General features: G+C 37.6%; 1 protein-coding gene across 5 annotated transcripts in view; it reads right to left on the bottom strand.

Moving 5' to 3' along the window:
- The window catches only part of LOC113092496 (forkhead box protein P1-B-like), a 42,433-nt gene that overhangs the window by 10,722 nt on the left and 7,077 nt on the right, over positions 1-24,634 (bottom strand). For 2 of the 5 annotated variants that reach the window (XM_026258121.1, XM_026258123.1), the window contains exons 2-6: positions 20,348-20,499; positions 8,140-8,277; positions 7,503-7,592; positions 7,114-7,237; positions 4,608-4,773 (exon numbers count right to left, since the gene is read on the bottom strand). In XM_026258121.1, the coding sequence (XP_026113906.1) occupies positions 4,608-4,773; positions 7,114-7,237; positions 7,503-7,592; positions 8,140-8,277; positions 20,348-20,485 (656 nt within the window). In that variant the 5' untranslated portion in view covers positions 20,486-20,499. Of the gene's footprint in view, positions 1-4,607; positions 4,774-7,113; positions 7,241-7,502; positions 7,593-8,139; positions 8,278-13,050; positions 13,129-20,347; positions 20,500-24,634 lie in introns of those variants that run through there. The other 3 variants (XM_026258119.1, XM_026258122.1, XM_026258124.1) reach the window with 2 other exon arrangements.

Raw genomic sequence — 24,634 nt, 5'->3', positions numbered from 1 at the left:
CTTGTGATGGATGAATCACAGTGTGTTCAGTTTCTTGAGATAACAGATTTTTTTTCTTTCAGAATTTGGCCCACCTAAATGCTGACCATTAATGCAGCACCATTACTATAATGTGACTCCCCCTATGGCTATTTTATTTTATTTATTTATTTGTTTATTTATTTTTTTTAAAAGTATTTTTAACTACCTTTTGGGGTCGGCAAGATATGTTTTTGAAAAAAAAAAAGCCTCTTATGCTCAACGAGGTTGCATTTATTTGATCAAAAAAGTTAATTTATAAAATGTCATTTATCATTGTGACTCCAGTCTTCGTTGTCACATAATCCTTTAGAAAAGATTTTAAAGGTCCTTTTCTTCGTGATTCCATGTTTTAAACTTTAGTTAGTGTGTAATGTTGTTGTTAGAGTATAAATAATATCTGTAAAATTCTAAAGCTCAAAGTTCAATGCCAAGCGAGATATTTGATTTAAAGGGACAATAAGTAACTTTTTAGGTATTTTATTATCTAAAATCAATATTTTTATTCATAAATATGCCCTCAATGGTGTACAAATACCTATGCCAATGCTTAAACTAATCCTTGTAAATGAATAATTTATTATCTTTATATACATGGGACGGGTAGGTAGGTCGACGGAGGCTTCCATGTAGTTCCGCCATCTTGCAAAACTATAATAGCAGAGAGGGACAAAAAGTACTAAGCCAACGCGTTTCCACAATGCATTTTCGGTCAGAGCCAGAAACGCAGGTGCAGAGCAGTGAGAGGCACTTGAAACTGCACCGGCAAGTTTAAAAGTCTGGCTTGCATTCTTATTATGGACCATACATATGCCGCGCCACAGGAGAAGAAAACATAGTCGCCAAAACAGTCAAAAATAGAACGTAAAAGGAAACGTGACCGTAGATTACAGAAAACAAGAGTTAATGTCGGGGAAGCTTTTTCTAGGTGGAAAGAGCTAATGCTTGATAAAGATTTCAAAAGAGACGCTGAAGTGGCCAGTTTTCTTCTCGACAGGTAAGTCAGTGTTTGATGATGACATCTAACAATGCACATAATTCAGAAAATATAACGAATAAAGAAGACATAACAAATAATTACAATATTTCATGTTTTCCACAGTCAGTAATTCATACTGTAACATTCGTTTGTTAGTTGTCATGTTGCAGTTTGTTTGAAATAACACACCTGTTCACCTGAAGGAAAACTCGAAGAAGTGCTATTAGAAGACATCCTGTCAAAGCTTTTTGGTACATATCGCCTACCGTAGATGCAACGCGCATTTGAAAAAGCGAGGCGCTGGAGAGAAAAATTAGTTTGAATGCAAAATACAATTTCACCACTAGATGGGAGTAATTCCTACTTAGTGCCCCTTTAAGAGAATTCGCCTACAAAAAACGACCCGTTTGGACTACAGCCCTCTAGTTCCTGTATTAATGACATCACTAAAACAGTTTTTTTGACTAACCACATGAATTCACAAACAGGCGGCGTGGCCTTTTTGCGCTCCGACGGAGAAGAGGAAGAGCTGCGTTTGTGTTTGTCGCCATGTCGTTGAAACGCTGTTTTTTTTTTTATCTTGGAGTCCAATCCTCTTTGTTTGGGCTTCCCATGAACGCTGTACTTTGAGTTTAATGGTTACAATTTATGTTTAACTCGGTTCCCGAACATTATAATGCACATGTGCAGCTCATTTTGCTGAGGACAGCTTGCTGAGGACAACTTTCTAAATCTCAATCGGTTTAATGCCGGATTTGCACAAAGATTATTCTTGAAAGATGGAGCAGTTCCCCTCAGCTGCTGTCGAATCACAGCACAGGAACCGCTGGCCCAATCAGAACCCGTTACGTATTTCTGAAGGAGAGGCTTCATAGAACAAGTAAGTCATCAGCCCGTTTTTGTGACAGTGAAAACAGCGGTATACAGATAAGTGAATTGTGTGAAAAATACTGTGTTTTTTTACACGCGAAACATGAACACATGTTATATTGCACATTGTAAAACACAATCAAAGCTTAAAAAAAAAGCGCGTAAAACGGGACCTTTAATAATCTGATTTCTTATTATCAATGACAAAAACAGCTGAGCTGCTTACTATTTTTGTGGAAACAGTGTTAAATTATTTCCAGGATGAATAAAGTCCCAAAGAACAGCATTTTTATTTATATAAAAATCTATTGTAACATTATAAATATATTTACCGTAACTGTCCCTGCAGAATAAAAGTACTTGTTTAAGGCCCCACATTTTTAATGAAAAGCATTTTAGCACAGTATTTCTTATGTATTTATTTTTGTTTTCATAGAGCTCTATACTTCGCCTCACAGCCAGCTGACAAAGTAGCCGGACACGTTTAGAATTTTGTATCAAACAGTGGACTATTTGAGAAAGTGATTTAGATTTGCATTTGGAAAAATGCCAAAAATGTTGTATTTGTTTGGGATCAAGCGAGGTTGTGTCCTTTGACCTATGACCTTCTCTCGCCTAAGAGAGCCCTGTGTGTCTTTGCCAGTGGATTTCTTCCCTAACACCAAAACAAAGAGAGAAAGCATCCACAGGGGGCATCACTTCTTTTTCAACACAACCCCAGCCTAGGCAGATGACTCACACTTGACAAATTAAAACAGACTTTGTTATTTCCATCCTTATAACACACTGAACAACCAAATAAGCCACCAAGCAGACACAATAAAACAAATATGTGCAAATGAACTCTTTGTTCTTACATATGGGGCTCTGTAGATCCCAGCCCAATGTCAAACGCTCGCCTCTCAGGGACAAGCACTCAGAGGGGAACTTTACAGTAGTACACGGATAAAGATGGAGCAGAGCAGATTTTAAAAGGATTGATTACATTACATCCCTCACTCCATCAATGGGAGAGTTTGTTTGCATGTCACTCAGTAAACCACAAGGAGAGACGGGTAGACAATGCCTGCATGCTGTGATCTTCTGAAAAGGGGTGAAGGATTTTCTCTCTGGTGCCAGCGGCTGCACTTAAGGTTTTAGTTGCAGGCGTCTCTCTGGCGGCCAGGAGTTTACATGACACATGAAACTGACCACACAGTCCTTGAGCTCTCACCCTCCACCAATATCATACAAACAATCACAGGCGGCTCATAGGAGGGCTCTGCTGACAATACAGACCACATCAATTCAACACTAGGACACAATGGCACCTACTGCAATCTGAGCATTTACTGTTAACAGGGTAGTGTGGTGTAGCGGTTAAGACTCCTGGCTGGGCAACCAGAAGGTTGCTGGTTCTTAACCCCGTTTCTCCAGTAATGGGTTCGGATCGTTTTGCAGGAACAAGTTCAAGCATGTCTACATGCAGCAATATATATAGGTAACTTTCACACGGTCAGTGTTTTAAGACTGACAACAGTCAAGTGCTTCTGCCAAACACGTTCCTGAAACATACAGACAAACAGGTTTAGACCTCGACAAACAAGGAGATGGAGGTGTGTTCATGTGTGTATAGGCCCACAGGGAATGCATCGACAAAGACTGTCAACTTTCACACTGCCACAAAGACAAATGCCTTTTAAGACACTTGACATTTGTCTACAGTTTTCTTCCAATACATACAATACAACCTGACTGGTTTGAATGGTTGTCAAATACTACATTTCCATGCAATAAAAATAATTCTAATCTTGTCATTTTAAGACTAATATGATATTGACAAGTATATATTGATTTAAATACATTTTAAAATGTCATTTATTCTTGTAATGCAAACCTTCCAGCAGCTATTAACCATGAGTCTTCAGTGTCACGAGATGTCTTGCAGAAATCATTCTAATATGCTGATTTGCTGCTCAAGAAATGCTTTGGTAAAACTTTACAACAAGGTTCCATTAGTTAATGTGACATGAACAAACAATAAACACCACATGTATTAAAACTATTTATTAATCTTTGTAAACAAATGCTGTAGAACAGTTGTTCATGCTTAGTTCATGTAAACTAAAGTAGTTTACTAATGTTAACTACTGAACTTTATTGTAAGGTGTTACCAAACATTTCTGATAATCAGTGTTGAGAACAATCATGCTGCTTAATATTTCTGTGGAAACCCTGATCAATTTTTGAAAAGTTCAAAAGAAGGGCATTATTAGATTTTTGTTTTGTTGTAACAAATGTCTTTGCTGTCTTTTTTGATTGATTTGAAGCTTCCTTGCTGAATAAAAGTATTCATTTCTTCTGAATTCTGAATATTTTAAAATCATCATATAAAGAGAACACTACTGAAAGAGAAATGGTTGTAAATTATTTGTGACTCTTGTTGCCGGTGTTTTAGTGTGCTATTATTGAAAGAGTGCATCGACAACTACATTCTGACTAGCAGGGTCAAGTTAACTTGTGCATTTGCATTTTTGTGCAAATGTATGTTGTAATACATTCATGTTGTGTCTGATTAATCTCACATGGGATGCGTTTGGGGAGTTGATTACCCTTCTACCAAAGTGCTTCCCGTTGTTCATTCACCATTCAAATATTAACACAGTATTCTTAAGAACAACACACATGTGATTTCTGGCTAAATCTAAATAAACGGCACATGCTTGAATGCAATAAAATATTTGCTCAAGAAATTAAGTACCTGTCTCTCCGGCTGGGCCGGTGCACATGGTGTCCATTAGTGCTGGAGTGGTGGTTGAGCGTCTGAGTTTTGGGAGGAGAGGGGGACTTGTCTCCTCTACTTTTCTCCTCCTGCCGTGCATCTGCCGTCTCTTTCCACAGCTGCTGAAGCTCAGCAGGGATCAAACCTGTGAGTGAGACACTGCATTCATTAGATCACTAGAAACTAATAAGACCTCTACAGTAGTGGAAAATATTTATTTGATACTCTGGTGATTTTATCAGGGTAGTTTGCCCACTTACATAGAAATGAAGGGTCAGTAAGTTTTATGGTAGGTTTGTTTTAACAGATAGACAAAATATCAATTACATTTAGAATGATCATTTCTGTATTTTTTTCCATTAAATATACGACCTGAATAGCTTTAGCCCTCTCATTCCTAATACACGGTTATATTTACATATACTTACATAAAAAAAAAACTATGATTATTTATATATTTTAAGGCATATACAAAGAAAATATGAACATCAGACAGTCAGGTATAAAGACGAGACTTGCCGACAGATATGTAACTAAATAAACACACAATTGTGATAGCCCATGTGATTTGTCTGATTTCTTCAAGAGTCGTATTTACTATGTTTACTATGGTAATGGCGAGAGTGCGTCGCACAGAATCTTTGGCATCTTATAGAAATAGTTCTGCCTTGTATGATGATCATAATCCACATATGATCTGAAACAGAAGTTATTTCAAACACTCGCTGCTACCTGAAAGTGAGTTTTGAGCTAAAATAATTTTTAGTCTTTAATGCTTGTGTTACAGCTGTTAAACTATATGAAATGATCCACGTCGCCTGCGCTCTCCAGACTTGGAGAAACCCCGCCTTTGTTCATAAAAACTCCTAAAGCCCGAGCTGGCTCACTTTGGCCGAGGTATTGGACGGGCCAAAAAACCCTGGCCATTGACCCCAAGGAAGCCCTAACAAGACACGATCAAGCCCCAGAAGGGACTGTGGAGACCCGAGAGGCACTGCCACAGACTAGCATGCCTGACGGGCAGTGGAAACGTGGCTATTGTCTCCCGAAAGAAAGAATCGACTATGAACTCTTTGGTTAAAATTCATAGCTGTACAACCTATGGACAAAAAAAAACTATCGCGATTTCTTTGATCAATTTTGATTTTAATCATGATTTTGATCTTTTACAGCTTTACAGTCATAAATGCATTCAGTAGGAATTTGAAACATATTTCCAAAAGAAAACCAATTAGAGCTTTATCAAAAAGTTGCAACAGGCCTCTAGAACAGACATGAGTCAAGATAATCACTAAGTAAAGGTGTGACAAAATGTCTAGACATATGGCAATAAATAAATAAATCAATCCCGTGTCTGGTGAATTTTTTTTTTCTTTTTTGCCATGCATTAGTCATAGCTGTAGCACTGTAGCAGTGCCTCAGGTATTGAAATATATTTGTTGCCCAGGTTCACACGTACTCCGTTTGCAGTGCGTATACAGCATGTGTAAGCGGTGCAGCAGCGAGAGCACGTTAAAATAACGCGTGAACTAGTGAAAATATTTCAAAATCTTACAGTTTTGCTGTACTTTGGATCAAATAAATGCAGATTTGGTGAACAGAAGGGACTTCAATTAGCACTGCATTGTTCATATACTTTATTTAACACCAGCTGGAGATGACTTGAAAAACAATTTATTGTCGTGATCGTATATTAATGTCTTCGTGTTTGCATAAGTTTATTTTTTCCTTTGTAGACTCCAGCTGGTGATAAATTAAGTATATGAACAATGCAGTGCTAATTGACATAGCATTTATTACAGTATAGAAACTATTCTGCCTTATGTGATACACAGTGTTTGTAGTATATTGTAGTATAATCATTATTATTTGTTATTGTCCAGCATTTATAGATTCCAAAGCCAATTAAAAGCTAAAAATTTGCAAAAAAATGTAAGTTGCCTATACTACCAGTCAGAAGTTTTTGAACAGTAAGCTTGTTACTGTTTTTTAAAGAAGTCCCTTCTGTTCACCAAGTCTGCATTTATTTGATCCAAAGTACAGCAAAACAGTCTATTTAAAATAGCTGTTTTGTATTTGAATATATTTAAAAATGTAATTTATTGAACATCCTGTATCTGTTTTTTCGCTCTTCTTTATTCTTTATGTATTATAGAAGTATCGGATCGGGACTCATCAAATGACTGACTCAACGGCAAAAAAAAACCTGACCGGGACATCCCTATAATGTTGCCCAAAGGTGTTCCTCTTCAATGAAAACTGGCATATTACAAGGATATAAACCACTCACGATGCAATAGTTGAGTGGAGTGAATGCCGCATGATCTGACACAATACTGCAATTACTGAATAGTAATGCCTACTCGCAACAATACTACAGTGACTTGGTGACCTCCAATATCCTTACAATGCATTCTTTAAGGGGGTACACTTCCACTGGTCTTATTCTGCTTCATCGTGTCTTGGGGCGGTGAGGTGTTCTTACCTTGAGGCAGTGCACCAGTGAGAGCTGACGGGACAGACAACAGTCCTTGTCTCTGCAGGTTGAGCAGGTGCTGCTGTTGAACGGATAGTAACTGCTGCTGTATAGCCATCTGCTGGGCCATCATCTGCTGTTAGAAATACAGAGATAGGCACTTGACACTCACAGTACACAGTCACTGCTGATGTCTTCATTCACTCACAGCATCATCGCACAGCTGGCGTTTTCACTCAAGTGAGTAAAGCTGCAGACACCACAGCCGGTGTTTTCACTCGATCACAGTACAGTCAACACAAAGCCAACAAAAGACAGAAATGTGTCAAGTGAAAAGCTGGCACAGAATGTAATAAACTGCTCTGATGGTCCTCTAGGATGTACTGTGATGCTGTTACCTCTTTACTGGGTTTCCCAGCATGATGTTGCTGCAGGAGCTGCAGGTGGAGTTCTTCCTGCTGTTTCTTATAGAACTCCTGAAGCTGTTGCTGAGAAAACATTAACATCGAAAACGAGTCACTTATCAATCCAAGGTATTTCACACACAAGTGAAAGACCAATATCTCGACCAGGTCAATAAATAAGCTGAAATTTGGGCATTCTGAGATCACATCAGCAGAAATAATGAGAATGCTTGGCTGATGAACAGAAGTGGCAGTCAATTGTGCCATTAGATAATGCACATTTTCTGTTTTTAAACAAGATTGAGTAAATGTTTTGTAAAATAACTGATTGTTAACTTGATTGGCATTGTATTGGCCACTCTGCTCTCTAGGTATCAGTATGTGGCACAGCAAAACAACCCGGCTGACCACAACTACACTAGATATAGCTATAATGCGAGACAGGAGTTCCTGAAACTTATAAATAAAGCAAAACTCCCAGTTTCTGTTAATATAAAAAGGAGGGGGCCAGTAAAAAGGTTGAGGACCACAGCCCCGAGTCTCTTTTAGTAAGCAACTACACTAAATTATACTTTTTTGGGTTGTTGTGTTGCTGCAGATGCGGAGCTGTACCGCACTGATGTGTATGTACCTGCTGTAACATCAGGGCCTGTTGTTGCTGCAGTAACAGTTGGAGCTGCTGGGGGCTCAGGACCTGCTGCTGGAGGATCTGCTGCATCTGCTGAGGGGTGATGGCCTGAGGAGTGATCATCCCCACTGATACAGCCACCTACACACACACACAACCACGTCATTATTTAACATCTTGTGTAGGACATGCTGCTCCATCTGAAAGCATGTGCTGGAGTTTTACTACCAATCACAGAACTGGATTTACTGACAAGATGAGCATGATAAACGCATGCGATTTATCGTGCAGCCCTACTAATAACCATTTAATATATATTAATCACTAATTCAGAACTGTCAGAATTTAACAGAGAAGCAGGTCTATGATGAAAATGCATTTTCTTCCCATTAAAGGTGACCTAACACACACTGTTTCACTCCAGCTCCAGTCTGGATCCAGAACACCTGAGAAGAGATGATGCTGACCCTCAGAGGACCTCAGATGATGCTAACCCTGAATCAACAACAGAACTAACAAATATTGCTACAAGTGTGACTGCATCATATAATAATTATTAATTATTAATAATATTAATAATGTTCATCGTCTGGCTGACTACGTCTTATATAAATTTTTCACTTATAAGCTATTACTAAATATTGTAGAAACAATTTTCTGTAAAGTTGCTTTGTAACGATTTGTATTGTAAAAAGCGCTATACAAATAAACTTGAATTGAATTATTACTGTTATCAAGACTATTTGGTGCAAAAAGATAAGTGAAAAATTATTTGAATACTTCTAAATTTAACATTTGTATTAAAGTTCTTCAGTCAAGAGCAGAGTTATTTTCTCTTTTTTTTATTTTTATTAAAATAATATTTCACCCAAAAATGAAAATTGTGTCATCATTTAATCACTCTCAAGTTGTTTTAAACCTGAATGAGTCTCTTTCTTCTGTTGAACATAAGTTATTTTGAAGAATGTGGGACACCAAACAGCTGCTGGTCCCCAGTAACCTCCTTATTTTTTCTCTACTATCAAAGTCAGTGGGGACCAGTTTTGTAACTGTTTGGTTACCCACATTCTTAAAAATCTTCTTTTGTGTACAGCACATGAAAGAACATTTTTACAGGTTTGGTACAATATGACTGAGTAAATAATGACAGAATTATTAATCTCAGTTGAACTGTACCTATAAATGACAATCGGCAGCATGTTTAGTAGTGTCCGTTTAAGAGCTGCACGCATCCATTTCTTTCTCAACTGTTTACTTTCAATGAAGACATAACTGTTTTTATATGTAAACCTTGTGTGTTTTTGACAGTATTAGCACAATCAGACTATAATTAAGATGGCGAAGTAATCAGGCTCTGTTTGATCTGCCTTTTAGTGTACGCACGCTTCGGGTATACGACTCTGAATAAGTAAATGTCAGAACAGCACGCAAATTAAATGTTTAACCTGGCAAGGCTTTAAAGCACACACAAATAATGTCGTTTTGTGATTGCGAATAAGTGCAGTGTCTCGTGAGTGTAAATCTAGGGCTGAATTAGCATTTGATGTGAATGTGTCTGGAGAGTTGCAGTTGGATCTGGGAGACATGGTACGGCACATGGCTTGAGGTAGATGTGTTTTGTTAATTACTGTTTCATTATATTACTAGTGTTGCCTCATTTGTTCATGATTACACTACTGCATACATTGCATCTGACTCAATATGTACACACTGTGTCAACCTTTAGGATGAAGAGACATTTATTAGCATTTTCAAAATGGTTGATTGATTTCATCAAGTTGAACACGACTTGAAACATTTCATCTGCACACCTTGTGATGTAAAAAAAGCACATCACAAACTCCAAGAACAAAGGCCTCTCCAACAAACCCAATTTCAATCCTCTTCCCCAAGGATGGTAAACACTTTGAAGCTAAAAAGAGATACCAGATTAAGACTATGCCAGACCTCTTTGTATATTTTATCGTTTAGACATTCAGGGAATAATTTCCAAGTCCTCTGGGCCTCAGCGGTCAACATCAACAAGACCAAGTAAACAAATACACAACATCAACAAGACCAAGTAAACAAATACACAACCAATTTTGAAAACCACAATGCTTTCGGTCCTAAAATGCAAGGACAAACCCCAAGCCTACTGGAAAAATGTCTTTAACAAGCATTCATTTCAGTGATCTCAGTTTAATTTGCCCATAAACCGAGGCAAACAACCAGTCAAGATTAAAAAGACAAATACATTATTCATTTGTTGACAGCAGCTCAAACACTGACATTACAAATGCTACCAACGAAAAACAGACAAACAAAAATACCCACAACAGAGCCGAGCGTTTTAAATGTAAATGCACTGGATTCACAATGAGTTAGACTATGCTTCACTTGGCCTCAAGCAATTACCACATCTCAAACCACACACACACACACACACACACACACACACAATCTCTCTCTCTCTCGCTGCTTTTAAGATGTTTACAATAAACATAAACAGAATAATTAAAGTCACATTTACAGATTCGTATAAATAATACATACTGGGGTACACAGCAACTGTAAAAACAAAACTGGAGATCGCATTTTAATTAAGTCTGTGAAACACAAACAAACATAAATTTCCAGTAAAGAAGTCTGTGTTCAGACTCATATAAACATATTGCTGGACTGAGATACTGCAACTATGAGAGAACAATAACAACCGACTTTTGTACTCACAAGATTCCCATACACTGTGTGTGTGTGTGTGTGTGTGCGCGCGCGCAGAGGGCATGATCGTGGGCCAAAATCCTGAAAATTGAAATGGTTCACCCAAAAATGTACAATTTTGACATTATTTACTTTTATAACCTTCTCTTTGATGGAACACACACCGAGAAATTCTGCAGAATGTTTAAGCTGTCCTTTTGTGTTTGGCACTATGATTTTACACTGATCTTAGATATTAACACACATTCCGTTCACAGGGGAATGGAAGTTGTAAGAAATTTAAGATGATCTGTTTTCTATAGTGACTAAATTCTATTATATATTGTATAATTGCATTGGTTTCCAAATATTTGCTCTTTCAAAGTTACTAAAACACCTAGCAGTCTGCAGCCAAATTATATAATTTCACCTATTATGCACCGATACCAAGGAGACCTTTGTATTGCAATACATTGTGGCATGATATACTGTTGAACCCCTAGTTTACAGACTTTTTAATGCAGCACAGATGTGACAAAACAATGCAAACACTAGTCTAAAAATTTTCATTACATTTATAAAAGCTAAGTATTATTTACGGTAACATATTTTATCAATTATAACTATTTGTATATTTTAAAAAAAATTTGGGGAATGTATAATTAATTACATGCTGTCATAATAACTAGTTTGATTTTGCCTCATGAAAAAAACAAAACCCAGTAGGCCCTAGCATCTTTTGGTTCAGTTAAGAACCAGACATGACTAAAATTAATGACTTGCGGTTCAGTAACCGAGTCAGATTAATTCAGTAACAGCTGCAACTGATTCATGGGTGCTTTCATAGTTGGCTGTGTGTTGCATGCAACAACAACAAAAAAAGTTATGTTTTTTTTATTGTTTATTGGTGTCATACCGCAAACTCACGTCAGCTGAATCGTGGTACTTTGGATTCAGAGGGGATCCACTGCCAGCCATTGCAAAGCAGTGCTCTCTCTTTTCATCAGCACTTTTAAGAAGCATTTATGCATCCGATGCTGTATACACACCATATATCTATACATGTGAGGTAGACCACAGACCATTGGGAAAGATTTTCCATAAAAATAACTTGGTGTAGAAATAGAAGCAGTACATTTTACAAATTAACACAAATGAGGTTCAGAAGTACTGCCATAAAAAAAAAAAAAACCCTAACAAAAAAATTAACCATTTGCTTGTGAAAGAGCTTGAAAAAAAAAAAAAAATCCTACTATGCATTCGATTCTCAACACAGAAATATTTTCAATGTCAAAGGCTGAAAAGAACATGCCAGCAAATTAATGTAAATATTCTCTTTCGGGGGCACAGTAAGCACTGATGAGTGTTGTCTCCATGACAACAGACAAGTCCAAACATTGTTTGTTGTTGTTATTGTTCTTGCCAGTGTGTCAGAGAACCAACTCCCCGTGAGTGAGGACATGTCAACAAGAGATCGCTTCTGAAAACACAAGCCATAAATCAGCAGGCTTCAGCAGCCCAAAAACAAACACAGCCCGTTGTTATTCCCCTTCAATACCTTGAACAATTTTGGTGTGGTTCCCCGCCCAAAGTAAAAATAACATTCTTTCCTGCACTGTGCATCTGGGCAAATATAAATTGCAAAGGGGGAAAAAAAGAGGGGAAAGAGACTCAGTTCTGTGAACACAGCCTTTAAAAAAACAAAGAGCAGTAATTCAGGGAATAAAATGACAGGCCAAAGACAGTGAGTCACAGAAATAAGGTTCCAGTGACCATTCAAAGCTTTCAGCCCTTTATCAGATCAGATCTCATGGACCCTAGTGGACATTCACTTCATTAATCACTCCCTCTTAAGATCAAAAACAGAGTCTGGAACAATTCTACAATGTCAGCAACAAATTCTCAAAATCCTCACCCCCAAGAATGAAAACTCAACAAATGAATACACCTGGCTGCTTTTACAATTTATGATCTCCAAGTTAAAAATTAAAATGTGAGTGCAAAGACAATTTAGAGATTTCAAAAATCAGGACAAATTGTTGGGGAAAATGCCATAAAAGTTTATATAAAAGCACAGTGGGGAAACAGAAAATGCGTTTTCATTTAATAAACTGCCTGAAAAACGCTCATAAAACTTAAACAGACATCAAATACCTGAACACACTAAAGCAAACACTATATCTTTAGCCCTCTCCGGCTAAACTAACAGAGCTTGTCTCAATACTCACAGACCTTGATAACTCCATGAGCGGCAGGAACCGAGAGCTGCACAGAATGAGTGAGAACACAAGTACCCTCCTACTCTTCTTTAACTACCCAACCTTGCTGATAACCAATAACACTCTTACTAGGATCTCAAACCTAATGTAACCATCCTGTCACACGGCTCGGGCTAGTAATCCCGCCCCTTTCACATGTTGACTTGAAATACTGATTATCAGAACTGTCGTTTCATCACTTGCATGCACATTCACATGAGACGCATGCAAAACGCATATTCAATTCATGATGAATAAATAAAGGCAGCTGTGCACTGGCTAGCATACATTGTGTCTGTTTGCAGCTAAAGCTCTACAGCTGTCTAATTCTTTAAAGGACTATAGCGCCTTATCTGTTAACTGACAAGACAGAAAATACTCGTTTTACAATAGGCTACATGCACAATAAAAGTGAACCTGTAATCTTCCATCGTAACAATGTGTAATAATAAAACACACCCTGATTGCCCCATCCCTTTATGATGTGCTGAAGGCAGCATAAACAAGTCTGTTTGTGTAATATTGTAAACAACATGATTCTCTGGAGGTCTGTGTGTGTGCTGTGGATGGAGGAGGGTACAGCTCTAAAGTAGTCAGTTTAATACGAGGACGTTTCCCATCCCATATATACCGTGAAACACATGCATCAAGTTTGTTCCAGTAACCAACTGGTGGAGCAAGAGGAATCATAGAAGAGAAGAAATTAATACGTGGGAGAACATTCATTTTAATCACCGATATACGAGCCTGAAAAGAAGTAAGAAGACGAGACCAATTTTCTAAATCTGAGGATATTTTGCCTAGAATACTACTATAGTTTTTTGAAATAATTTCTTGCAGGGAAGGAAAAATATCTATCCCCAGGTACTTAAAGTTTGGAACTACTGGAATAGATACAGAAAGGGAAATGGGATCAAATTTAGAATTGAGGGGAAGTAGACATGACTTACTCCAATTAATTTTAAACCCAGAGAGAGATCCAAAATGGTCAAATAAATTCAATACATGGGGAATAGAATGTGACGGCTTCTCCAGAAACAATAAGATATCATCTGCGAATAAAGAAATATGATGATGAGTATTCCTTATACTTATGGGAGAAATAGTTTCAGATAGTCGGACCGCTTGTGCTAAGGGTTCCAAAGATAAGGCGAATAAAAGAGGAGAAAGCGGGCAACCCTGACGAGTACCTCGATGTATAAAGAATGGGTTAGAGCAGACAGAACCTGTGAGAACAGAGGCTGCTGGATTGGCGTACAGAACTTTAATCATGTTTATGAAACTTGATCCTAGACCCAGATGCTGTAGAACCGCCCATAAATAGTTCCATTCTAGCTGGTCAAAAGCTTTCATTGCATCTAGAGATAATACTGCACAAGGGGAGGACGAACTATTAGTTGAATTAATAATATGATATAACCTGCGTAAATTATCTGATGCTGAGCGAGATTTAATGAACCCTGTTTGATCATGGTGAACTAGTCTGTTCATATATTTCTCTAAACGACGAGATAGTACCTTGGCATATAATTTAACATCAGTCCCTATCAAAGAGAGAGGTCGGTAACTAGAACAGGAAGTCGGATCCTTATCTTTTTTTAACAAGAGAGAAATCACAGCTATATTAATAGACGGGTGAAATGAACCTTGAGTAACTGAAAAATTTATCATATCTAACAAGAGGGAGCCTAAATCCGACCAAAAAGTAATATACAATTCGACAGGAATACCATCTAAACCTGGGGATTTCCCCTTGTTCATAGATCGAATTGCTGACTCCAGCTCTTGAAGGGTAATCGGTTCAGCCAGGTAATCAGAGTCTGAATCTGACAGCCTAGGTAAATCAAGGTTGGACAGAAAAGATGCAAAAGTGTCAGGGTCACCAACAGCAGAAGAAGTATAGAGGTTAGAGTAAAAAGAATGAAAAGAAATATTAATGTCTTTTGGATCTGTCACAATGAGCCCGGATTGGGATTTCACTGCTGAGATATTAGCAAACTTTTCACTGTTACGTATTCTTAAAGCTAAAAGGTGGCTAGGTCTACTTCCTTGAAAATAATAATTCTGCCTGCATCTTTGAATCAGGAATTCTGCCCTGGATCGCAGTAATGAATTAAGCTCGGATCTAACCGCCATGATTTTGCTGAGTGTATTGTGTGAGAAACAACGCTGATTGTCTCTAGTCAGATTCTGGAGCTGTGATTCCAATTCAACTATCTTTTTATGTCTGTTTTTCTGAAGGAAAGAGGCATATGAAATTGAGTTATTCCTTATAAATCCTTTAACTGCATTCCAAAGTGTTCGTGGATCATCCACTGAGCCTTGATTAATTTCAATAAACTCAGCAAAATTATTTCTGAATTGACTACAGAAGTTTTCATCTTGTAACAATTTAGGGTTAAATCGCCATCTAGTCGCACGAGACGGTCGAGGGATCAAAGATAATCTGCACAAATTTCCATCATGATCAGACAAAGATAAGGAACAGATATCGGCATCACAAACAGCTGAAGATAAAGAAGTAGAAATGAAAATATAGTCAATTCGTGAATAGGATTTATGAGTAGCAGAAAAGAAAGTGAAAGACTTAGCAGAAGGATTTAGTAAACGCCAAGTATCCACCAATGAAGACGAGGTTACACATTGCCACAAGTTTGTCAGAACACAAGGCTTGAGAGTGTGATTCCTTTGGTCCAGATCTATCTAGGATATGCGACATTACAGAATTGGTGTCTGCACCTAATACAATTTCAAAATCTGAAAATTTTAAAAGATAGGAAGACAAAACAGAGAAAAAAGTAGGTTCAGGAGTACAAGGGGCATAAACTGAAATAAATACAATATTCCTATTCTCCACTATTGTTTTTATGTGTGTTATTCTACCGTCTGGATCACAACCTTTATCTAAAATAGTAATATTTAACGTCCTCCGCACCAATATTAGAACACCCTTGGTTTTAGCATCAGAAGATGAATGAGATACTACTTCATAAAACTTATTATTACACCTGTGTACATCCTCCTCTTTCAAATGGGATTCTTGAACTAACACTATATCAATCTTTCTCCTTCGCAAAAAATCCAGAAAACCTGTACTTTTGTGTGGGCCATTTAGGCCATTAATATTACAACTTAGAATATTAAGGTCAGTCATAGGTATCAAACAGCATTACTACAAAATAAGACAACATACAAATTTGAAAACAAAACCAGTTGAGTCTACCATCAAACCACCCCCCATCCCCACCCTTCCCATCAGTTTTCAAAAATATATTAACATGTTTCCATGAACTATGGCAGACCAAACCAAGAACGAACCTTGATCTGCCACCACCCCTTAATATGATCCGTGGCGTCAACAAAAACCTGCACATTACAGAAGCACCAACATTGGCCCCAAAGTCAAATTTTGACTAGATAGTATCTTTAGTGGAAAAAAAAAAAAAAAAAAAAAAAATTATATATATAAATAAGTAAATAAATAAATAAAATAATAATAATAATATTAAAAATAAAAATAATAAAAATAAATTAATTCATTAATTGAAACAAGCAAGAAGAAATACAACGAACATAAATATTATACCACCGTGATCAGTAAGCGATACTGTATGTTCAATGAAACTATATAGTAACTATAAGTTCAGAAGTAAATATTAGAGTAAACAGTGAAAGACACGGTCGCCTGAGAGCATCTCTTCTCCGATTAGATAGCAAGCGCCCAGCTGGAGTTCAGTGAGAATTGGAGGATGAATGAGATCTGAAAAACACTCTTGCTTCTTCTGGGGAATATAACAATTTAGGTTCACCCTGATTGAGAATGACCTTCAGCGTTGCAGGATAGAGAAGAAAATTCTGGATGCCTGCCTCTCTCATTTCCTTTCTTACTGGCGCGAATGCACTTCTTCTTTTTGCGGTGGCCGGCGAAAAATCTGGAAAGAAAGACAGCGTTGCTCCGTCGGATGTTTTCACCGGGGCATGAAGTCTGGCGGCCCGCAAAATGAGCTCCCTATCCGTATACCGCAACAATTTAAAGATAAAAACCCGTGGTTTAGCGCGATCTGAGGAGAGCCTTGTGTACACGCGATGCGCTCGTTCCACTTCAATCTCTTTGCCTGTCAGAGACGGGAGCCACGCCGGCAGCGATCTCTTCAAAAAGCCCAAAGGGTCGTCCTTTTCGGACCCTTCAGGTAATCCAACCAGACGCAGATTGCAGCGCCTGTTGCGATCCTGTAAATCAACAACCTGTTGCTCGAGCGCTGCTACTCGCCTATCGTGATCCGCGACAACTTTCTTTTGTTCTCTCATCTCCCCTGTAAGAAGATCCATTTTGGAGCATAGCGATTGAACAACTGACATGTGAGAAGCGAACTCGTTCCGCATCGCTGACAACTCAGATCTTAGAATCTCCTCAAAGTGCGCAACAGTATTCGCCATCTTATCCACCATATCATCTGTGGTCGGTGCCGGTGGTTTACATTTCTTCTTAATCGGAGAAGCCGACGGAGACATCTCTTGCTGCTTCCGATTGCCAGACATTTAAGAAAAGTGTTGTTAATGAAACAAGCTTAAAATAAAACGAAAAAATCTGCAAAAAGGGGCCAAACGTATGGGACTCTACTCAAGTGCGACTAGGTTCATGAGCACGTCACGTGACTCCACCACAAGATACTATTATACAAAAATTTAGGGTCAGCAATATTTATTTTTTTCCCATTTATGCTTTTTCATTATTACTTAAATGTATGCTTTTGTTGAGTAAGGATACATTAAATTTATTAAAAGTGACAGTGAACGGTTTTCAACACTGATAACAATAAGAAATGTTTGAGCAGCAAATCAACATGGAATAATAATGTTGGAAATTTTGCTTAGCTGAGAATAAATTACATTAAAATACATTAATATACAAAATTTACAGTTACAGTTTATATTATATTTTGATCAAATAAAAACACCTTTGGTGAGATTTTTCAAAATCATTAAAAAAAAAACACACAGGAAGTTTGGAATGACTAGATGGTGAGTAAATTTTTAGGGATAAAGATTTTTAGGTTAAGGATCTCTGTAAGAACAATAACACTACATATATCCAAGCAAAAGACTTCATTATAAGATTGATTTGGGTTTGATAAAAAAAATATCACCGTTATATAATGCAAGTCTCTTGACAAATCCCTTACAGAACAAATAAAGTGATGATTGTGCAACACTTTCATTTAATAACCTGTGAACATCCTGTTATAAGAGTCCCATACTGTCTTTGCATAAAGTGCGGAGGATTCAACCTTTGGCTCTATTAACAGCCCCAGTCCCTTGGTGATTGGATCCTATCACACATTCCTCTGAAGACTATCACATTTGAAAAAAGCATTAGCATAAGTCTTTGCATGAGACATGCATGCTCTTTATTTAATCCAGAACATTATATACCTCCTGAAAAAAAAAAAAAAAAAAAAAAACAGTTGTCAGGAAACAGCCACAAAGTAAACACCCCAGCTGTGCCAAAGCAACGAGAGATCTCCAAAAGTTGTTGAAAGGACGTCTCTCTCACTCTCTGGTGCTTTTGTCTTATTTTCCATTGTGAGGGCCTCCAGATACAAATCAAGGAAAGAGAAATGCAAATAGTGCAAGCAAACAATATCCACAGCGGTGGGACCATCCTCTCGGATCTGACCTCTTACACCTCTGAGGGGTCAAACATCTGGCCCTGTGGAACTCCCCTTCTCAAAAAGAAGGGTGGAGGAGATGAGCAAACGGATATGGGAGACTTCAATAGAAAAGCATGAATAGAAAAGAGAAAGCAGACAGATCATTACACGGTAATCCTTGGAAAAGAAAACAACATGGGAAAGCATTTACAGGAGTGTTTTAGAGCCTTCTCTTCTTGTTTCAATACAGGACAGTGCCCTGAACCCACAGCTGTCTGGCCGATAATCCAGAGGTGACATCACACATCTGGAATCAGAACAAGGGGCATCTGGGCAATGTGTGGGTCTTTCTCAGCATTCATCTGCAGTCCTTAGTCACTGTTGTCACAATTTTAGCATGTGCATTCATTTTAATGCACACACATACACAGATAAAAGCATGCATAAAGATTTTTTTATTGACAGCAGGACTACTTCTGAGAGACAGAACTATAATCACAGAGCCTCCAAATCACATAAGACACGTCAATGATTGAAATGAAGAAGGGTGTGTCATACAATTGCTCAATTTATTCAATAAGCAACACGGCTACTGTGTAACAAATGTTGACACACCAATAAAGCTTCATTACTTAGAGAATGCAATTCCTGGAACGCTTTCAACATGTCACTCTCATGTAATGCTGGGTACCGGCACAGGTTTCACAATTCGTTTCCGATTAATCACCAATTTCGATTCAATTAATTCAATATAGATCTGTGTGTTCTGACTCACCTATATGACATATTTTGAAACATTCATGAAGATGGTTTTAATATTTTCTCATTCCGTTGAACTACAGAAATAGACATTAAACCATATTTACCATAACAGCTTTAAACAGGATTTGATGAGCTGTATGTTTGCACATTGATCACGGTTTATGTGCGAACAAAAGGCTAGATGAAATCATTTCAGATAAAGCGAATGTCTCTCTAGAGAAGACATGTATTAAACTGCATGATTCATATGGATGACTTTTAAGATGCCCTTTTGATTACACAGACTTTTTTTTTCCACATGAAATGGATTTCAATGAAGGAACAAAAAAAACTTAAAGGACACTAAAATATCTTAATTTGCATTCCCAAGATGGGTTTGGAATGACCTGAGGGTGAGTAAATTATTTTTCATTTTTGGGTGAACTAACATACCAAGTATAACAAAAACGTAAGAGACAACAGTACTTGCACTCTTTAAAACTTTGTTTAGCTGATTTAGTTGTATGTATCACACACTAAAAGTGGAGTATAAAGTAACAAGTAACATTGTAATATTATGTAACATACTAGGATTATTATTAAGCAAATCGAGTATCAATCAATTACATTTTATTTAGTAATTTCAATGACTTGATAAATCTGTTACTGTACAGGACTGCGTTTCCTAAAAGCATTGATCATATAACAATTGCCACCAGTTGTCTCTACCAATGGCTCATAACCCTTTTGGAAAACGCAGCCCAGAGCTAGTTACACTGAACTTTGGCTTTTGAAATTTTAGAAATTCAGACTTACATAAGAAACAAAGCAATGACAATAGATTGGCAGCAAATGTATAAAGTTAGTTAAGGTGCTTACCTGTGATTGAAGAGTCTGGGCTGTGGCTGACGGTGATGGAGATGTTTCTCTGGTTACTCTCTTCTCGCTCTCTGAGCTCTGACCTCCCTGACCAGCTGGACCGCTATTGGTTGTTTGATCGGTCTTGGACTCCTGCATGTCGATATGACAACCTGAAATACAAGAGGGGGAAAATAAGACACCTGTCAGCAAAACAAATGACTTTTGACCTAGAAGCCTTTTCCTTTCTTTCTCCCCCCCACATAAGCCCAGAGACTAAATCATGACAAAACATGCACGCCAGCACTGTTGACATCACAACACAAACATTTGGGTTTGTACAGTTCACTAATATCATAGCTGCATTACAAACAAACAGTTCTGAGAATAAAGCATTTGATGCCAACAGACTTATTAATGCCAATAACAGACAATAACTCTCTAAGGCAAGTCTTATATGGTGCTGCTGAGGGAGTAACTGTTATAGTTAGTATGGTATAGGTTAGGATTGTATAGTATCATGGGACCAAATGGAAATTAAAAATAAAATTATTCTATGCACCGTATCTTTGTAAGGGGCCTTTTGAAAGACTAAAATCAGATAAATATCCGTTTTGCCCTTGAACTTCCTCAAAGTCGACAAACATCTGTGTGAAACAGCCAGATCACATCAGTGTGTTTAAAAAAAACTGACGCAAACAAAGGCAATATTCCTCACAGCCTGATACAATCAGCAAAGAGAAAGGCCAGACTTCACTTTCAGTATCAGAGATGCTGATTGTGGTTTGGTATTTAAAATGCTAATTTATGTGTTAATTATTGCGGTTAATTATAATAACATAACTAACTATGCATCCTGACTCGCACTAGTACCACTGTAATGGTTTTACGACTTAAAAACGTGAGGCTGATAGTAGAGACCCTGAAAAAACTAAAAGAAATGATGCAGCGGCCAAAGACGCCAGTTTAGGAGTCACATTAACACATTAAACTAAATAGTTATAATATACAATATTGACAATACAGAGTTCTATAGCAACACCAATGTATCAGCCAGTAATGAAGTACCTCCCATCCTATAATTGCAAAGAGCTTTGTGCTTGCTTTCTTCTGATAAGAAACGTAATATTCTTAATATTTTAGTAATGTGTCAAATCATAGGATTCCCTGTGTAGAGGAGAGATTTTTTCCTTAAGAAAATCAAACTATTGATATCGGCAGACATCATTCCAAATAATCGGCTTTCACTATCGGCAGAGAAATTCAGCATTGGCGCATCTCTAGTAAATGCTGACATACAATAGAAATACAAAAAAAACAAAAAAAGTTAAAGCATGTCTGTTTCAGTAAACACAATTTTAAGAGGTATAACCTGTCTGTCTGCCTTCCACGAAGCTTAAAATAAACTATTTAAGACAATGCAGCTGCGTGGGCTATGTGTACAGTTGAAAAACGTTGACATTTACAGTTCTTTTTAGCCCATCCTCACAATGGCAAGAAACCACTTGTTTAAAGATTAACTGGTCAACCGAAAACTCCATGAATTACATAGGAATTTAGATCTTAACTTCATAGAAAGTCATTTCTTTCAGCACCAAGAGCTTCGTATAGCTTTCCCTTGTCTGGCTGAACATTTTCTCGGATTCGTGTATAGTTAAACACTCTCCCACACAAGGAAACAGGGGCCGATATTTGTTAAATAACTGATTGCCACCATGACTACTGTAAACACTGGGGCCCTGGGTTCGGTGTTTATTAACAAACACATCTTCCTTCTGGAGCAATTTAACATTAACCAGGTGGTACGATCTGCAGATCTGGCAGGTGCCATAATACACGGGGAGGGCCTTATGTAAACAGCTGAGGAGGGCGGGGGAAAGCTCGAAAAGCAACACAGCTAGAGTAAACAGCGAAGAAAATCTCTAGACAAACAAGCAACCCCTCTCCTGACATGAATGTGAACCAGAACAGAGCTTGTGGGATTTGAGTGCTTGTTATTTAGTGCTGCTAAGACAGCCGCTGTTTCGGCTGGCAGAGGCACCAAGTTGTACTTTCACTGAGAACGAAGGACAAATTTCAGATTGGTGTGTATACATGCTGTTGAGGTCCATGAAAAAAATAGCATGGAAGATATGGACCAAACATGAAATGGATAATATGCATTCTTTCATAAGCATTAAACAGAAGACAAACCCGGGGCTCCAGACCGTGACCAAATAGTCGCATTTTGTGACTATTTTTTCTGTCTCGGTGACTAAATTTTTGCGAGCAGTTGCACTGGTGAGACCACAGCGTTGTTCAACTCAAAAGAGATGCCATTTATGACCCCTTTAAGTATAGCTGGCATCTATGGGTGCTGCACAACGACAACAGCTAGGTGAAGAGATGTTTCATGTCATGAATTGACCAATCAGCATCCAGAACCAGAACTTCTATCCGTTTATATGAGAAAAAAATGTGGCACTTGCAGTAAAAAGCATGCAGGGACAAAATGGCACAAAGAAGGAAATGTGAAACAGAATATCTAACACAGAATGCACAAAAATTCAACAACTGAGAGATCATTGTAAAAAACATGACAAATATGCACCAAAAAATAGACTGTACCTTAATGAGAGCATTACATTGTAATGCAACCTGTCCACAAATGTGGGAAAAAACAGGTATACATATGAATCATGCACAGGTCTGTGAGTTGCCATGCCATTTGGTCATAAGCTGACAACAGGCATGTTTGCTCTAAATAGATGCTTTAGAAATAACTACAAAATGCCAATCTGAACCAGTATTGGCCAGTTTGATGGTTTAAAAGAACACTAATGCACATTTGTTTGGGTTAAACATTCTTACACTGTCAGAAACATGCAAGGGAACAAAAGCTCATCAACATTGTAACTGCTAAAGAATGTTTTGTGCGTGTTTATTTGACTTACACTGGCATTGGTCTATTTGCACAGATGATAGGCCTTCATCTCATAAACATTTCTCTGCTTTCCTAATGCCTTATTTTCCCATAGACACAAAGTTTAGCGGACAAGCAACACAAACATGAGGATTTTAGGGGGAGGTGAAGCCTCTGAGGACTTCAACTGTCAGGAAGGGAAAACATACACCAACCTGAAGGAATGCCTTTGAAGTCTCAATGAGGAGATATTGATACATAACACAAAGAGGGAGGAAAGGAAAGTCATAAACGCACACTCTCCAGCTCTAAAGGAGTTTATTATGACACAGCATCAAGACGTAGCTGAAACTGAATTGGACTAATAAAATTAGCAAACACATCAAAGAACGGTTGTCTGTTGTGTAATTATGACTAGGTCTGAGGATGGTGGGGTTTATTACCCATAATGCAACAGAACTGGACAATTAATATGCCAAGGCACGGCTGACTAATGTTGTTTACTTTTAGGTATTGATTGTATATTAAGCAATTCACTAAGACCAAGTTCCAAGACCAATTCATCAGACTCAGTCGAACTATTAATTATCCATAATAGCGCGTGTGTGTTTTTTTTTACCTCAACTATGAAAAATAAAAACCAGTTCATCAATAGATAGCCTCAGGCTATTCTGTTACAGAAACTTACACTGAACATGAAACAAGACACATAAAAAATATAAAAAAAACCCTTGTGTGCTGTCTAGGAATGAATTACTAGATACACAAATATGAAAAAATAAATAAAATAATATGCGGAGGAAAGCATGCTCCTATTTCAGGAAGATGTTAAAAAAAAAGAGTTTAGGGAAAGAAATAATGTTTGGCTAAATAAATAAATTTGTTAATTATTCACAATATGATATTTGTACTTCTTCCACCAGACAAGGCATGATTGACACCACACCACCACACCATAGAGCGGTGTTATTAATCAAAATTGTATACTGTACCGGTCCGCGGCCTGAACACGAGTAGACCGTGAAGAGATGTTCAGATCAACCTCTCACGTGCTGGATAAGAAACGAAACAGACTAAACCGTGACAAAATTGAAATGTTTTTTTTTTTTTTTTTGTAAATTAGAACTTGCACACACGTTTGAAAAGCCAGAAGTAAACGTCAGTTCCGCATTAGGATGATTCTTTTAATTTTACCTTAAAATCACATATACTTAATTTGATTTAAAAATCACCTGCTGTAGCACACTGAAAAAATTCATTCATCCAATTAAAAAATTTTGGGGTAATGATTCACATCTATATTTTACTTGAGACAATAAGTTATTTATTTTTCTTTGGCTCAAGTAAAAAAAAAAAAATAGAGCATTACCCTAATTTTTTTTTTTTTCCTGGAAAAATCTGGATCG

This window comes from Carassius auratus, unplaced genomic scaffold (genome assembly GCF_003368295.1).
Source record: "Carassius auratus strain Wakin unplaced genomic scaffold, ASM336829v1 scaf_tig00214604, whole genome shotgun sequence".
Classification (NCBI taxonomy): domain Eukaryota; kingdom Metazoa; phylum Chordata; class Actinopteri; order Cypriniformes; family Cyprinidae; genus Carassius; species Carassius auratus.
Note: the sequence above shows the minus strand (reverse complement) of the source record. Positions and strands in the feature narration are given on the sequence as shown.